General features: G+C 33.3%; 1 protein-coding gene across 1 annotated transcript in view; it reads left to right on the top strand.

The window, feature by feature from the left end:
- Positions 1-311: 311 nt before the first annotated feature.
- The window catches only part of PRKDC (protein kinase, DNA-activated, catalytic subunit), a 78,541-nt gene continuing 60,402 nt past the window's right edge, over positions 312-18,450 (top strand). Inside the window, exons 1-23 of the mRNA XM_087961703.1 lie at positions 312-524; positions 1,680-1,756; positions 2,013-2,105; positions 3,272-3,346; positions 3,437-3,545; positions 4,261-4,373; positions 5,459-5,558; positions 6,746-6,801; positions 6,894-6,924; positions 7,284-7,441; positions 8,012-8,158; positions 9,817-9,981; positions 10,158-10,326; positions 11,720-11,769; positions 12,559-12,696; positions 13,167-13,319; positions 13,504-13,619; positions 13,892-14,051; positions 15,822-15,908; positions 16,171-16,290; positions 16,943-17,102; positions 17,453-17,559; positions 18,280-18,370. Of these exons, the coding sequence (XP_087817829.1) occupies positions 359-524; positions 1,680-1,756; positions 2,013-2,105; positions 3,272-3,346; positions 3,437-3,545; positions 4,261-4,373; positions 5,459-5,558; positions 6,746-6,801; positions 6,894-6,924; positions 7,284-7,441; positions 8,012-8,158; positions 9,817-9,981; positions 10,158-10,326; positions 11,720-11,769; positions 12,559-12,696; positions 13,167-13,319; positions 13,504-13,619; positions 13,892-14,051; positions 15,822-15,908; positions 16,171-16,290; positions 16,943-17,102; positions 17,453-17,559; positions 18,280-18,370 (2,641 nt within the window). The 5' untranslated portion in view covers positions 312-358. The remainder of the gene's footprint in view (positions 525-1,679; positions 1,757-2,012; positions 2,106-3,271; positions 3,347-3,436; positions 3,546-4,260; positions 4,374-5,458; positions 5,559-6,745; positions 6,802-6,893; positions 6,925-7,283; positions 7,442-8,011; positions 8,159-9,816; positions 9,982-10,157; positions 10,327-11,719; positions 11,770-12,558; positions 12,697-13,166; positions 13,320-13,503; positions 13,620-13,891; positions 14,052-15,821; positions 15,909-16,170; positions 16,291-16,942; positions 17,103-17,452; positions 17,560-18,279; positions 18,371-18,450) is intronic.

Genomic DNA, 18,450 nt, shown 5'->3' with positions numbered 1-18,450 from the left:
CCTGCTATGGAGTAATATCCAATTAAATTCAAGGGAGGAGGAGGGTTGTATAACGTTGTATGCTAATTAATGTCCCGACAGGACCAAGCGAATAAGAGTGTTCTTCTTCCTTGCGCCGTAATCTTACACCAGATTGTCCCCTCCGTTTTCAGGCGGCAATGGTTTAATCTAGTAATAATGTACAGGCAGCTTCCTCTTGCTAAAGCCAAACCCCGTCGTGTTTCCTCGCGCCTGAGTTTGGTTTATTCCTCTTTTGTTCCTCCTCCGTCCGGAGGTGGACTTGGTTTCGTCCGCTTCTCTCCACTTCCCTCTTGAGCCCGAGCGGGTTCCTGTTGTTGTAGATGCTGCGGTGGGCTGCATGGCGTCCTCCCTTGTAGTGCCTGGCGGTGGGTTGCAGGGCTTCCTTTTGCAGCTGCACGACGCCCTTCGGAGCTCAGACACCAGTAGCGCCGCGCTCCAGGGCTGCAGCTTAATTCGCTCTTTAGCGGAGTCGTGTGTCACTAGCAGTGGAGACGACATCCTGGGTGTGTAAACCGTTGATCAAGCCGTGACCTGAGAGGTCTCGGCGATGGGGCTCCTTAAAAAACGAAAAGAAAAGCAAACTTCGGTGGTGATCAAGTGGAATGAGGGCTTTGGAGTGTAAATGCAAGCGACGCGTTGTTTATTCAGCGAGCCTTACTTCGGAATGTTGCAACGGTGGTGATGGATCCATTCCGGAAGCAGATGGTTTACTCCAGATTCAGTGGTAGTTAATTAGGTGAAACAGACGGGAAAACAATTGCAGACCAGGACTATGAACGTGCAGCTCTGGGAAGTAGGGATAATTAGAATTGCTTAGCTCCTGCATTCCCAAACGCTGTTCACTAAACAAGAAACAGTTGTTTGGTTGCAACCTTCTGAGGAATGAGTTGTGCGGGCGAACTTCTCTCCTTGATTAATTTCCATCCATGCTTCTTGCCCTGCCCTCAGGTGCTTTGGAGAATAGCTTGACTCCCTCTTTGTGATACTGGAACACTGCTATCATGTCACCCCAGTCCTTTTCATTAAACAAGACATAATCCAATTCCAGCAGATGTATAGTTACGTACATTTCAGGGTTTAGTTTAGCATGATGTATAATAACTTGCCTCAACTTTTTACACTGCATTTAGATTTTTCCCTGCATCTGTGATGTGGAGAATCGAGAGCATGATCCTTGTTCCCAATATGACATGTATTTTCTTCGTTACATTCATAGAATATTATATTCTGTAACCCTTCATTTGGAAGTGCAGGTAGTTCTTACAGTTGGGACCAGAATTTCCATTAAATAAGTTATGCCTCATTTTACAAGCTTTTTTGCCATTGTTAAGCAAATCACTGCCATTGTTAAATGAATCATGCATAATTAAGTGAATCTAACTTCACAAGCTGACTTTGCTTGTTGGAAGGTGGCTGGGAAGGCAACAAAGGGTGATGATGTAACCCAGGGACACTGCAAATCAAAATATATGGTCATTGCCAAGCACCCAATTTTCATCATGTGACCATGGGGAATCTGCAGTGGTTATAAATGAGAAGACCTATTGTCACTTTTTTCAGTGTCACTAACTTTGAATGGTTGTTAAACCAATGGTTGTAAGTTAAGGATTACCTGTTTAATTCATTAAAATATTAATCTGCATTTATTCTTCTCTCAGCCTTGCAGATTTCACTGGTGTTTTCTAAAGAAAATGGACTGCTACCATTTATTTATAAGTCGCTGAGTGTTGAAGATGTAAGTTAAAAATCTAGGGTTGAAACTACTTTTTAAATAATCTAGCCTTGTTAAATATTATTTCTAGACAAATTAGGTACATTTTGTTAATGTTGGCAGTTATTCTAATTGCTTCTTCAAAAGCTGTGTGTAGCAATTAAATGATCTGAGACTGCAATGTGTGTGTGTATATGTGTGTGTGTGTATAATTTCATAAGACTGATATGAAGCCTTATTTTGCCTGAATGAATTCTTAATGAAGATGATTTTTTTTTAGTTTAGAGAATGCAGAGAAGAAGCATTAAAATTTATTCTTGCCTTTGTGGAAAAGATTGGCCCCAAAATTCAGCCTTATGCACAAGATGTAAAGGTAGGTCAAAGAAAATTATTTTACATTTTTTTTAATGTCAAACTTTCTCCCCCCCTTCTTTGCCCTTCCCCCCGCCCCGCCCTCTTCTCTCTTCTTGCCTTCCTCCCTTCTCTCCCTCCTGCTCCCCTCCTTAGATAATTTTGCTAAGCAAAGTAGAATTAATGTTAGGATTAAAATACTAATAGTTAATTTTAAAAGCTAATGGTTTCCATGAAATTCTTGAATTATTTGTTCAGTTGAAACTCAAATATGAGATGATACCGGTACTTACCGGTACTTCACGAAAAATATTTAAAGTTTCTCAAATGAAAACTTAGAACTTCCAAACAGATTAGATGTAAAAATTGTATTATGGATGGAAGTCGGGAAAATAGGAAACATGATTTATATTTCATCTTAATTTCATAATTTATCTTCAGAATGTGCCCTTTTAGTATAAAAGTCTGTAACATGCTGGTCTTTCTGAGTCTGAACCAGTGGTGGGATTCCATTTATTTATTTTTTGCTACAGGTTCTGTGGGTGTGGTTTAGTGGGCGTGGCAGGGAAAGGATACTATAAAATCTCCAGTCAGAGGTGGTATTTGCTGGTTCTCCGAACTACTCAACATTTCCGCTACTGGTTCTCCAGAACTGGTCAGAACCTACTGAATATCACCTCTGGTCTGAACAATCAATTGTGATTGTAACCTACTGTCTCAGTCTAGAAATTGTACTATTGTAATATTGTTAACATTGTTTTAATCTTATATTAATATTAATGTTAATAGGATTTATTATAATTATAATCTAATATTGTTAATGATTCCAAATAGAATAATAGATGTCTATCAATTTCACATTCTCTTGTTTTTACCACTGGGATGTTCTGAATGGATGTCTTTTTATGAATACTCTCAAATATTGAAAAGAGAAGATTTAATTTAGCCCCAAATGTATAGAAAAGACATTCCTGGAACCTGGCTTTTGATTAATGCAGTTGAGCAATGTGAAATATTCTAATGTCCAAAATTTGCAAATTTGCATTGGTATCTTTGGGCAGTTTTAATATTTTTGAATGAAGTAAAATAATGAGGAACAATTACCTCACCAATTCCATATTTAAGTTAGAGGATTTTTGGTTGTATTGTTACTATATAATAATATATTTTTTGTCTTTTAAAAATTAGAGGATATGTGTTACTGTGTATACAAAAGACAGATCAGCAAAATGTGGAATCCCAGCTCTAGAGCTACTGATCAAGGTAAAATCAATGGCACTGTTTTATATTTTGCTGTGCTTTAAAAAAAATTATTTACCATTCTAACCCTTGACATGTTGAATATCTTTGTAGCTGCTTCAAAAGTTACAATCATCGTATGCAATGGTAGACATGAAGGTTGGAGAAATCTTTAACAAATTTTATGGAGAAATTGCTATAAAAAGCAAAGTGCCTGATACAGGTAATATTTAACTTGTCTGTCAGTAACTAAGATTAAAAGGTATTTAGCAAGTATCGTAAATTAGCTAGTGTCCCAAAGAATAAACAGATTGAGATTTATCCTGACCAAATGTTTCTAATAAGCCTCTAATAAGGTGTAAGTAGTATTGAAAGCAAGGAATGATGGTAGCCTATGTCATTGATTTTGTACACATTGATTCCTACTTAATTATTTTTAAAATTCATGCACAACTTAACATCTTTTTAAAAACGTGCCAAACATCAAGATTTGTTCTCCTGGTGATGCAAAACAGACCAGCCTATGGAACATGGCATGACAATAAGTTGTAATGTTTTCTTCCAAAATGTAGTTGGATAAAGAAGAGTATTCTGTTAGTTTCTGGCTTGATCAGGGGAGAAATAGTCTTTTCACATGTTTTATTTCTTACCTGAGTCATTAAAAAGTTATTGCTGAAAGTCTGAGCAATAAGTACCGTCTTGTGGCAGACTCTTTCCTTTTATCAAATTTATTTGTAATTTGGCAAATTAAAACCCAGTTGTAGAAATATATACAGTGAGATTGGCACCCCTCAGGATAATGTATACAAATGCCAGTAAGAACGTGGAAACCTATATGTTGCTCTGAATTAAATCCTATATTTGATGATAGGGGGAAATAATTGGGGTAGTTGACATAAAATATAATCAAGTGATTTAAGATGCTATTTTTTTTAAAGTGTTGGAAAGGATTTATGAGCTCTTGGGAGTCTTGGGTGAAGTTCAACCTAGTGAAATGATTGACAATTCTGAAAAACTATTCCGTGCTTATCTGCTTGAATTAAAAGTACAGGTAAGAAAGGGGTTTGCATTTGGTATGGAAGGTTGAGATTGATTTCTTAAAAGTGTTGTTAATGCTGGCTCTTAATACCTCATATACAGATTTTAAATTATATGTTCATTGTATCAAAGTGAATATATATTTTTCCATATGTGTAGGTTTCCAGGCTGATCCAATTACTCAATATTAATGAAGCTTATTTAATAAGGTCATCACAGTGTTTTACTTTTAGATGTGTACATTTCGTTTTATAAATATGCAGCATGTGAATAAATAGGAATTGGCAGAAGTGAGACTTATAATTAATGCAAATTTAATTAGTAAAATATTTGCTGTTTTTGTATACACATTTAGTATTTTTAAAATGAGAATTCAGAAATCTGTATATTACATTGGATTAAATTTTTCTTTATAATGAAGGACAAAAATAATTTGCATAGCTGGTATTAAAATAAAAATAGATAAAAAGGATGCTAAACATTTTTGTAAATGTATTAGAAATTATATGTAAGCTTCTGGGAATCAGTTTATCCTTTATTTACGTACAATTTATAATTATATGTACATTTTTCTGTTGCTTACATAGTACTATTCTTACACATAATTAAAACTTGTATGTGTTCTAAACCTTTTAGAACTGTGAAATAAAACAACTGATCTATATATGCAATATATCAGAGTGATGAATATATCTCTTATTGCTGTAGAAATTAGCTTGCTTCTAACAAGGGCAGATTTTATGAACCTATCTTTTAGTATCAATTATTCATTTATAATAGAAGTCTGTTTATTTGACATATATAAATGGTGTCAATTTGCCAGAATTGCCAAATAACTTCTTTAAATGCAGTTGATAAGAACTTGGTTAGTGCTGTCACAACCCTCTATGATTTACTGGTTATTTATGTGTCAACATTTCCTGGATTATTCATCAAATAACGGTGATGAAACTATTCTTTGGTACCCCATTATACATCAGAAGTACCACATTTATTCCATAATCTGACAATAAATGCATTGCTAAAATGTTGACGTTTATTATTGTTACTTCAGATCTCTGTTTTTTTTAATACAATCATTTATTTTCTCATTTTCAGATGACCTCTGCAACAAGGCAACCTAAGTTCCCTATTGTAGCAGGGTGCCTGAAAGGACTGACTGCACTTATGTATAATTTTACCAAATCCATGGATGAAGGTATAATCTTTATTTTACTAAAATAACTCAATAACAAAACAGCGTACAATTTTGTTCCCATTAAAATTGTGTTTCACCAAAAAGGCTAAATCTCTTAAGGGTGGATGCATGGAAGCATTGTTAAGGTTGGAAAGTTCATGTCCCAAGCCATCCGATTTAAATCTTGTTTCACTGTTTAGAATAATTTGTTTCAAGATCAGACCACTTTCAGTAAAGTGAAAATGGCCAAATTTGTAGTTTAAAAAATGTTGAACAATTTGCACACTTATATTTAAGATGAAAAGCCTTGCTGACAGCTTATTAACTATGGAAACTTTCTATGAATTACTTTCTTGCTTTGTTTGATACTAAAACTGATTTATCAATTTGAGAAGCATTAGTATAAAACAAACGTATGGATACTTTTCTAGATTACTTCATGTATAAAAGTAGCCTACAAATATTTAGAATCATCAAAGGTGATTTTGTGACTTCTTTGATCTTGGCAATTTGTTTTGGAATAGCCTTAATTCTCTTTATTTAATCTGTTGTAATGTAGGTGTATACTTTGCTTTTTTCCCTTTTTCTAAAATTATTTTTAGATTGTTAAAATGTCTGCATTTTTAGTGCCCTTTCCAAGTAATTAGTTCTGTTAGGATCTTAAAGCAGATCAACAGATATTTCAGTGTTTGGATTTCTTCTTTGAAGGTTTATAAAATTGGGATATGCGAGAGTAGAGTAGAACAAACTGATCAAAATTAAAACTTCCAATTGTTCTCTACAGTTCATTCTGATAATTTTCTAGGCTTTATGATGCATCTATACGGAGATTTTCTGTTTCCTACAATAGCAGAAGTAGAATGGACCAAAATGGGAATGCCTTGGATTGGGGTGGATCTTGCCTAATGATTGGTGGGATTTGATTATCAATGGCAATGGGGAATGCTAGGATTTCCGCTGCTGAGCGATGCAGTTACATGATGTTGCACCATATTACTCAGCAACAGAAATTCTGGTCCCAATTATTGTTTGTTAACCAAGGCTTTACCTGTATGCTAAAATAAATATGGTGGCTTAGTTTGTTAGGAAGTCCTTGTTGAATCAAAGCAATATGTTGGAATAAAGTATCTGACTTTTATAACATGTGAGAAAAGGATTAAATTCACACCTCTGTCATTACTGTGTTTATATGGTTCGTCTATCTACAGATCCCCGAACATCAAAAGAGATCTTTGATTTTGCAGTGAAGGCAATAAGTCCAAAGGTATATATCGTGTCTCTTCTAACTTCTTCTTAAAAGAAAATTCTGACATGTTAATTTGACATATTCTTATTCTGAACTTTTTGAAATTGCAGATTGATTTAAAAAGATACGCAGTGCCTCTTGGTAAGAATTTATTTTCTTATGAAATAGTTGTGTGGTGACAAAATAGTGTCTGTGCTAACATATTGAGCTTGTGTTCTTTAGATATATTTTAATTTCAGCTCCTGTTATCATCCAATATAATCACAGTTTAGCCTAGGCTGACATGTGCCTTACATTTATAAAAACCTAGATATATCACATGTTTTTTCCCCAGGGAAATATTTAAAAAATAACAAAATTAATAGCAATTGAACAATTTTTTAAAAAGTAATTTTATAAACAAGTAATCATTCAAAACTGTTAAATTTTACTATATATTTACTGTATTGGATATAATTGAAACAAAATGGTCAATATAAATTAAAATGTTTACTTTACAGCTGGTCTACATTTATTCAGTAAGCATGCTGAACAGTTCAGCACTTGTCTTTTAGACAATTATGTCTCCTTATTTCACACAATGTCCAAATGGTGTGGCCATCAAAATGCAGAACTCAAGAAAGCTGGTCATTATGCGTTGGATTCATTTCTTAAACAGGTACAAAAAATACAGCTGTTATCTGGCAGAATTCCTAGAATATAAATATTATAGTGAGAAAGTCTACATATAAGTTTGCCCCTTGTGGTAAGAAATGAGTTATGCATACTAGCTCTAGCCTGGCATACATTTTTCAAGAAGAATGGAACAGCTTTAGATCAGTGAGTTCAAAAATGTTCAAAATCTACCTTGGGCGATCATATTTTGTGTTTTTTCTTCCCTTTTATGTTCATTAATATTAGACTGGCTTCAGAGTTGTGAGGGTCTCCGAGTTCCATGAAGGCATGGAGAGGTCATCCAGAGTTTATTCACATTTTTAAAAGCAGATTTTCCTGTCATCTTAAACAATATCTGATTTCATAGCCTGTAGGATTGTAGGCCTCTTAAAAGTGTTATTATGTTACTTTTAATGTCAATAGATTATTGCTTCTGTTTCCTTCAAATGTGTTAGCATTTTATTACATAATTTTGGAAAACAATTAGCAATCTTAATAATAGATAAATGTTAGACTGTGGAAAATATTTGAATATTCAAATGATAACATTACTAATTTTATGTATGATTTTAAGGTTTCATCAATGGTTGCCAAAGATGTTGAAATGCATAAGAGCAAGTTACGCTTCTTTATGGAAGAATTTTATAGTATCATCAGAAATATGGATGCCAGCAACAAGGAATTGTCCATTGCTATTCGTGGTTATGGACTATTTGCAGCGGTATGTAATTTTCTTCATGATATAAAGGTATTCTGAAAGAATGCAATGCTACAAATGGGAATAAAGTTTTATTTTACATATCTGGCAGATCATGTTCTGTAGAAATTTTGCTAATTGTTTATCCTGTTTTAATGAAATTTAAAAATACAAAGATTAAAAACTCAACATATACTAAGAAAAATACAAAAAAGGTTAAAAATGCAAAGAGAAAAAGAAAAAAAGGGAGAGAGAAGGCAAAAAGGGAAAATATATTAAAAAGAAGAATGAAAGAAAAATATTAAAAAAATTACTTCCATCTTCAGCAACACAAGTACAATCATTTTCAATAATTAAACACTTTAATATTCCAACCAAATATTTCTTCATCCCATATAGAAATCTTGTTAATTCCTGTGCTGTACTACAAGTAAAATTCTGCTTGCTGTGAAAACAAACATTAGGAACATTGCAAATATAGAAGGGGATTTTTAACTAAGAATCTGCCCCTTTTGTTTAAATTTAGTTTCCTTTATATACAAAAATAAAATTACTAGATACATTTTGAACATGTTCTTTTATAGTTGGAGCTATTAAATTAGAAATGGATAGTCATGAAGGCTTTTTATAAATATTTTATTTTGTGTAGAAGACACAGATGCCTTCTGTTCCAAACTAGTTTTTTTTAACTGGTTTTAGGAGACTTACTGAAAAAGAACTTTTTGAATAGTTCAGGATGCTGTTGATTCTTGTAGTCCTATGCAGTTGGGAATTCATTCCACTCATGCAACTAGATGTTGAAATTCAAACCAATATAAGATCCAACATTATATTAAAGGTTTTGATTATGCAGAAAATTGACAAAAAAGTAGTTTCCTTTAGATATTATGTAATATCCCACTTAAGTTCTTTTGTGCTAATCTTCAAATTTGTGCATAAATATTACTAAATATTTAATGCATTATCAGAATGCTGGAGAAGAACTCCATACAGGTAGTCCTCAATTTAAGATTGCAACTGAGCCCGGTATTTTTGTTGCTAAGTCAGACATTTTTAAGTGAATTTTGTCTTTCCATATTGTTAGGTAAATCATTGCAGTTCTAGGTTAGTAAAGATTTGTTGTGTTAATCTGTCTTCATTGACTTTGCCTGTCAGAAAGTCACAAAAATTATTCCATGATCCTTGGACATTATCAAAAATATGAGTGTCAAGCAGTCCTGACAATGAGTCAGTTGCCAACTGTCTGAATTTTGATCACATGACCATGGGGATGCCACAATGGTCATAAGTGAAAAATGGTTATAACTCACTCTTTTCAGTGCCATGGTAACTTCAAATGATCACTAAACAGACTGTTGTAAGCTGAGGACTATCCCTATTCGATAGGTAGAAGATGTTTTAAACAAACTGTCTTCAAGACCATTTTATACATCTCTCTGTATTTTTTATATCAAATTACTTCTACTGAATATTGAGTAGAACATTTCAAAGAAGTCAGATCATGTGAAATGACTTTTGGACAATATACATTAACAAATGATTTAGTAATTTCTAAACAAATTTTGACACGGTCCATAAGAGGAATAAAACAATCCAGAATTGTCCATTCCCTAATTAGTGAATTTTACATATACCTAACCTTAAACCCTATGTACTAATTTTTGTATTTGCTCCATTTAAAGCCTTGTAAAGTTATCAATCCAAAGGATGTTGAATTCATGTATGTGGAACTCCTTCAGCGCTGTAAGCAAATGTATCTAACTGAGGCAGAAACAATTGATGATCATGTGTATCAGCTCCCAAGCTTTCTTCAATCCATTGCAAGTGTTATATTCCACTTGGACACTGTAAGTAAGCAGTTTAAACCTAATTTGTGAGGCTATTTGTATGTTCGGGAAATACATGGACCTCCATTGATGAAGATGCTGATATAATTTTTTTATTGAAAAATACAACAGATCTTAGAAATTTTAGAAAACAGGAAATTGCTTAATTCTGATATCTCCTCATGTTTTTCTTCTAGATTCCAGAGATATACACTCCAGTTCTTGAACGTCTTATGATAGTTCAAATAGATAGCTTCTCACAATATAGCGCCAGGATGCAAACCACATGTTGTAGGTCTATTGTGAAAGTATTTTTAGCTTTGGCAGCAAAAGGCCCTGTATTGTGGAGTTTTATGAGCACTGTCGGTAAGTATTCTATAGTGTACAACTGTGTATAGTTCCTTTGACTTCAGTATGAATTTGGGTTTGAACAACATTATAAATTTAAGAAAGCAGTAATGATAGTAAGCTTAAGTATTTCCTGATAATTGCTATTTAACTTTTGCAGCAATTAGAATATATACTGTTACATTAAAGATTTGCATTTTTTTTAATACAACTGTTCAATTTGGATTTGGATTTCTGAAAAACAGTTTTCCTGAACTCCCATCATGCTCTCCTATCATTTTGTAGGACATTACTTTGCTCCCTGATCATTATGACTTAATATTAGTTTCACTTATTTTTTTCTTTCATCATTCCTGTAACGAAAGGGCTTTCCTATACCTTAATGAAGTTTGATTTAGGCTTAACAAAATGTATGAACCCATTTAGTAAACTAAGCATATATGAACACTGGCTTACACAGTAAACTGTGATTTTAAAATCTTGGCTTAGAGTTTTGTATCAATTCCAGTTTCTAATGCTACTTTGTTATAGTTTTCTTTTGACTCAGGTATTTCCCCTGTTTTTAAGTGCTAGAAGATAAGAGATTCCATGTTTCCATCTTAGTTTAGTTTTGCTCAGAAATTACCTTTTTTACTTTTTATTTTTTTATGATGAAATAAGGGGGATATCTTGTCTATAAATAGGGTGATAGATACTGTCAGAAATTAGCAAGTGATTAGTCGGAAGGGAGCAAATAATGAAGTTGATAATCTTGACAAGTCAAGGAAATACATTCCATGAGTTGCCATGCAAAAGGGCTTAGAAATTACAGAAAAATAGTGGTAATGGCTAGTTCAACATGATAATGGATGCTGTAAATCTTGTTCAGTTAACAGCTGGACTCTTAACATTCATTACTATCAATGTGAAAAGGAGAAAGCAGAGTTTTTAGAAGTTTTTTTCATTTTCTTTGAATATAGCAACTAGTGCAAAGTTGTCATTGTAAAACTTAATTGTGAGTATAGCTAGTCCTCAACTTATGACTATTTGTTTAACAACAGCTCCAAGTTACTAGAGCCTTGACAAAATGGCTTGCATTCCATCCTTGAAGTTACAATTCTTGCACCACTCCTGTGATCACATGATTGCAATTTGGGCATTTGGCAACTGGCTTGCATTTACTTAATGACTGCATTGCTTAGCCATCGAAATTCAGGTTCCAATTGTGGTCATAAGTCAAAAACTATCTGTTGCAAAAGTCTGTCATAAAATTGGGTTCATATTTAGGTCCCAGAGAAGTACAGCAGATTGATCGTTGCAATACCCATTTCCCCTCTGTAATGAACATAGAATTTTTGTTAGGACATTAGCAGTATTATTTGAGGCCAGCTTATTGAAATACTAAATTAAAACAAACTGTCTTCATTTTCAGTGCATCAGGGTTTAATCAGAATCTGTTCAAAGCCACTGGTCTTTTCAATGGTAAGTTTACTGGGATTTTGTGGAATTAAATGTGTATCTTCAGCATTAGAAAAGTATTATTTGCAATTTAGGAGCAATTATTGAGTTATGAATTTCAACAAAGTTATCCCTTACCAGAACATTTAGAATGTGTCCTGGTATGGGGGAATTATTTTGGGAGACTGGTTCCAGAGATGCCTTCTAGGAATAGTCTGATAAGAGACAGCATAGTCCACAGCTGGATAATGGGTGGGGTAAGAGGCTCAGAAGAGACCCCCGTAATTTTTTAGTGTAGTTCAGCACAATACTGCCACTGAGGAGTGCCACTGTATATTGTGGGCAAAGGGGTAAAGAAGGAGCTGGAGATAGGTGAACAGGGGAGTAGAAACACCCCCATAGTTATAAATGCAGACAGGTTGCCAATACCCGAATGTTGATCATGTGACCATGGGCATAATGCAGTGGCCATAACTTTGGGAACCAGGCACAAGTACTATTGAACAAATGATCATTAATCATTATTTATATCCACTTTTAATTTTCATTTGCCTATATGTGAATGTAAGCCTCTTGATTTCTATTGCAAGAAACAAATAGGGACGTATTAAGATATATTAAGAACCATTCACCACTTTTCAGTTAATTTATATTATACCAGTTATTTTTTTCATGAGATAAAGGCATTTTGAAGAATATTTCAGTATGTCTGGCAAAATGTTCATGCTTATTTATTATCATGGAGTCTAAGATTAAATATTGAAAATTACATAATTTAACTTACAGTTACTTCAACATTGCAATGTCTTTCAGGATTTTTTTGGGAAGAACATTTCTAAATCAGAAGAATACGATTCATCTGGAGAAGTAAGGACTGGGAAATGGAAAGTGCCTACATATAAGGATTACCTGGATCTCTTTAGAACCTTACTTGGCTGTGATACAATGAAGGTAAAGAAAAACTTTACCAAAGTTAAGAATAATAATTAATTCATTGTTATGATTCATGATACAATATCTCCTGAGGAAAAAACTATAAATAGTTTTGTCTCCTGGAACACTCTTTCTTTCACCTTCATCTTATAAGAGATTATAGTTGTTCAAAGTTTTCTTTTTGCTCATGTCCAGTTCAATATTTCTGAGGTCTCATAAATGTTAAGATCAAACTAGCTAGGCATGAACACAAATGGCCTCTCCAGTGCTTTTGTAGATGCAGTATATGCAGTTCAATCTTTCTTGTAAACAAACATTGAAATATACAATGCCATAAATACATTTGACCAAAAAAGAGTTGTAGAACTCCTATGTTTGGGATTTCTATATACATATCACTTATTTTAAAATATCTGCATTTTTCTGATAAATTGGCAAAAACCCGATACAGCGTGCATTAGCAGAGTTTTCTTTCTTCTCTATTAAAGAACATCCTGTTGGCAGATGAAGTCTGTTTAACTGAATATTCACCACTACAGTCTCTAAATCATATGTTATATGATGAACTCATTAAATCTGTCATAAAAATAATTGATAAACTGGATCTTACAGTTCAGAAACAAAACATTCATGAAGAGAAGGTAGGATTTACTTTTTTTTAAAAAAAAAAAAAGAATTATTTTGTCTTTTCCCCCATATTATTGTTTTCAAGATCCCTTATTGGGTTTTTGTTCTTATTTGAGAAGTTTGCAAGAATTTTATAATAGACATTTTGTCAAACTTGAAAATCAGTTCCAAAACTGCTTCTGATATTCTCTTTTTCAGGATGGAAGTGAAGGGGATGCCCATCTGGCAGTTCCTACCTCTGATCCAGCTGCAAACCTTCAGCCATCTAAGCCTAAAGACTATTCAGCCTTCATTAACTTAGTGGAATTTTGCAGGTATAAAGCAGCGTATGTGCGAGATGCATCATTTAACATACTGTGTTTTTATCGTTCTTACTAAAAAGCCATATCCCGGCAAAGCTTTACAAATGTACAATTTACTTATTTAGGATTTATAAAGTAGTTGAAATAGTTGTATTCAACTCTTTGATTGATTGGGGTATCCTAGGTGGGGGCTTATTGAGAATTGCTTTAATTGATCATTGGTCAGATTGCTCATCTGACTTTCTAGTCTACTTGTTTTTGTTCCTATTTCCAAACTTATGCAGAGAGATCCTTCCAGACAAGCACATTAAATATTTTGAACCGTGGATTTATTCATTTGGTTATGAGCTGATTATACAGGCAACACGTTTACCTTTTATTAGTGGATTTTATAAGCTACTTTCCATTGCGATGAAAATTGCAAAGAAGACTAAATATTTTGCGGTGAGTAAGCCATTGCATGAATGATATTTTTAAGGGGTATGTGTGTGTCCTCAAACGATCACTGAAGTTTTATTGGTCTGTTCACACCTTCATATGTGATTACTTCATTTTTATAAGAGAAAGGTAATACTGAGCCGTTTTTCTGCTCCAAGTCCTTCTCTCTTCTCCCGCTGAACCTATGGTTCATATTATTTCTTTATCACATTAATTATTATTGTAGTTTTTCTCCTAATCATAATTGACATTAATCACAAGTTTGAAGTGAATTATAAACATTTCGGAGTTGGTCATGGTTCAGGATGATTAGGAACAATTCTGATGATTGATGCATAATCTCTCAACTAGGTTTTTACAAATATTTGCATACAAATGAGAAGTATCATTTGGATTTTTATAATATTCCAGGGGAAAATAGGAGGAGGAAGGTGTTGGATATGTTCTCTGCCTTAAGTTATTTATAAAAATAATAAAGCTGATGTACAAATAAATAAATAGTTTTTATTTTCATTTTCTGAAGATTTTTATTATATCGCAAAGCAATAAAATTTAAACACAGCATAATACCCCCTCCTTGTGACAACACTTCATTCCAATGACTTGGTCATTAAGGAAAAAGATTGTAAGTAAACAAGAAGGTTCTCCCTGAGCTGCTTTCCTCCATTGAGGAACACTTCCTTAAAAAGTGCTAACCTCAAGCTAATAAGCTTAATAATTAGTTGATTACCTGGCTGCTTTAAACTGACCAAACCTTAACCAGTTTCATGCTAAAGGTTTTTGTTGCCAGGCACATGAAATTTTGTTGTAAATGAAGACATTGGTCAGAAAATAATTTTTTATTATTGTTTATTACCATCATGTCGCCGCATGGTTACTAACTAGTGTAAGTCACTAAATGCTGAGTGACTGTATTGGAAATGGTTTTAATTGGGAGATAGATTTCAACTATTCCCAGAATCTTATATCATTATTTTTGGGGCTTGATTAGTTGATTGCATTTTATTTAAATATCATCCAAGTAACCAAAGACAATTGTACCCTGCTTAGAATTGGCTGTGATTTGAACTGTCTATGAATTCTGTTAAATAAATACATAAAGCAGCAGAAAAGGAGCTGTGCGTGTCAATGTGTCACATTAAAATTATTTTACTCAGCAGCAGGCTTAAATATATAGCACTATTTTTAATTGAGATGTGAAAGTCCTTGAAGTAGCTATTGCATGCATGCCTTGTAGTAACATGTTTCTCAGCCTGAAAAGCGTATAACTTAAACTTCAAAAGAAAGAAAGAAATTTAATTTAAATTTTAAGCCTGCTGAAATCAACAAACGTTCCCTTATAGAAAAGATGTCAAAATTGAGAAGACTGCTTTTCATTGAAGTCCTACTCAGTCTTCATCAGTTTCATATGTTTTTCAGAGACTTGAAGGTACCACTGTATATGCGAGCAAATGGGACTTTTTCTACACTTGCTATAAGTTTTCCTGGGGCATTAGTATTTAAGTTATGCACAGAAAGAAATCATTGGCCAGTGTAATTCATTTAAAAATTAGCAAAATTTTAAAAACAATTAATTGTATTCTAAACTAATTCCAACTTCCAAACAGTCTTCAAAGAAAATGATATATAAGGGTATTGCAGTAATCTTTCGAAACTTACTTTTGTTTGGTACATGGAATTGCCTAATATTTTTACACTATCCAAAAAGTTCTTTTAAAACATAAAACATAAGATTAATAAAATCTGTACACTTAATTCTATTTTGTCTTTTGCCAGGGTGTCAGTCCAGAGAGTACGAAAAAATATCCTGAAGATCCAGAGAGGAGTTCCTGTTTTGCTTTATTTTCTAAATTTGGAAAAGAGGTTATTTATATTATTTTTTGAACTGTGCTAGTAGCGTTGCAGGGAAGAAAAAGGCAAAGAATTCTAATATCTTTTCATTTATATTTTTTCTTCCTTTAAATGCATGACCTGTTGATTTTAGTTAAAAGGACACTTTTGTGGGCTTATTTTAAAGGAGTATTGTTGCTTTTTTTTCAAGTACAGTGAATTATTTTTTACATTTATTTATTCATATGTTCAGGTAACATCTATGTTATTTTCATTAAAACTTTTCTTACCTCAGGTAACTACAAAAATGAAGCAGTACAAAGATGAATTATTGGCATCCTGCCTGACTTTTGTGCTTTCTCTGCCATATAACATCATTATGCTTGATATCAAAGCATACATTCCTGCTTTACAGGTGGGTTAATGTGGTGATCGAATAATGCAAAAAAAATTATTTTTTTTGTAATGTCGTTGGTATTCTTTCCTTCATTTCATTTATGCAAAATATATTTTCATGATACTTCAATAATAGGAGCCATGGTGGTGCAGTAGTTAGAATGCAGTATTGCAGGCTACTTCTGCTGACTGCCAGCTACCTGCAGATCAAATCTCAAATCTCAAGGTTGACTCAGCCTTCCATCCTTTAGAGGTCGGTAAAATGAGGAGCCAGATTGTTGGGGGTAATGTGCTGACTCTTTAAATCACTTAAGAGAGTTCTGTAAAGCACTATGAAGCGGTATATGCTATCACTATAATACGCAGGCAGGACTGAAGCCCTCTTTATATTTCCATCACAAGAGTGAGCAAATCAATGAGAAAGCCCAAAATGTGAATGATAAATTTGTATGCTTGTTGCATCACACGTAGTTTTATCACATCTATTTGATTCTGTGGTATAACTGTACCTTATTCCAGGAGAAAGTCTCTTTAGCAACCTTAACATTTTAAATATTTGTACAATAGTTAAGAAAATAGACCATTGTGTAGTCAAAGATAACTTCAGACAATATGGATGTTTTATATCTCCAAAATTCTTATATCTTCTTGCCATTATGCACAAACTACAGAATGCTTTTAAACTCGGTCTCAGCTACACTCCAATGGCTGATGTGGCATTGGACGCACTGGAGGACTGGTCATCCTACATTCCCAGAAACATTATTCAGCCTTATTACAAAGACATTGTGCCTTGCCTTGATAGTTATTTGAAAACTTCTGCATCAGCAGGTAAAAAAAATAAATATACATCCTATTTATTTACAGCAGTAAATCTAGGAATATGAAGATGTTTTAGCATCATTCATGTATTATTAAATTGTTTTAGAGTGAGTAACTTCCAAGGTATAAAGGCCTGCAATTCAACTTCCTGGTTTTCTAGAGGAACACTTGGTGGCTGTTTATAATAGCATTGATGGAAGGTATATGTAGTCAATCATTTCTGCTGCTACTTCTTCTTCTCAATCATTTGGGGGGGGGGGGGATGTTTGAGTTTAAATTAGTTTCTTGAAAAATCATAGGTCTTGTTTTAATATTTATTACTTGCATATTAAATTTTCAGGCTTTTTTCTTTAAAATAGATGAATCTCAGAATAATTTGGAAGTGAAGAAACTTTCCAAAGCCATCCAGAAAGGAATGAACAAAGTAGTTATTCAGCATCTCAAAAAATCAAAGAATCTTGAATTGGTAAAGATTTTTCCTGATTTTCTAAAATACTAGCTTTTTATTTGCAGAAGTGATAGGCGATTTTATTATTCCAATAAAAGCTAATTGTATTATGTAAATAAGCTTTGAATAGAATTTATATATTAAAGCTTAGAATTTCTCGGTAAACAGTCAGTGATTCACATTAGATTTCATTGGTCGTAATAAAAACACTCAGACAGGCTAAAATCTCATATTAAAACTAGCTGCTGGCTTGATCTGGCAATATCCAGAATCAATAAATATTCCATTCTAACAAAATCAAAGGATAGCATGTTCTTAAAAGGCTTCAAAATTTACAGTGTTAAAGAACTTTCTGACAAAGTTTGGTTATGAAATGTTGAAAATTTATAAAATTAGAAGACTCTTATTTTTCAAAAAACACTTTACGCATGTATTATCTGCAGGCCAAAGTCAATTTTATAAAACCATTTCTGTTGAAAACTTTCTAAATTTGATAAATAAATGTAAGATGTTCCAGGAATATTTGTAGGATTCATGGGTTTCTGACACAGGAAACTTAACTATTGCAGTATTGGTATATGTTTTGGTTATTTATCCCTCTATTACTGTAATAGTCTCCTGGCAGGTGTTCCCAATTTGTGTCTCTGTTGCCTGATTTTACATCAGAATAGTGCATTTGGGGTTGTTTTAAACCTTTTAAGCTGTTTGTGTTCTCATTATATTGTTGTTATGGTTTAGGAGGAAGACCCGTCTTTAGAAGCAGTAAGAGCTAGAGTTGTACGCCTTCTTGGAACTTTGGGAGGACAAATCAATCGGCATTTAATTACAGGTAGCAATTTTATTTATATGCTTTTATATTTTTTTTCTTATTTTAAATTGTTGCACTGGTTTTGTATTTATATAGAACTT

This window comes from Notechis scutatus, chromosome 3 (assembly GCF_049901735.1).
Source record: "Notechis scutatus isolate UNSWTSFEM ecotype Mainland chromosome 3, rNotScu1.2, whole genome shotgun sequence".
Taxonomy (NCBI): Eukaryota; Metazoa; Chordata; class Lepidosauria; order Squamata; family Elapidae; genus Notechis; species Notechis scutatus.
Note: the sequence above shows the minus strand (reverse complement) of the source record. Positions and strands in the feature narration are given on the sequence as shown.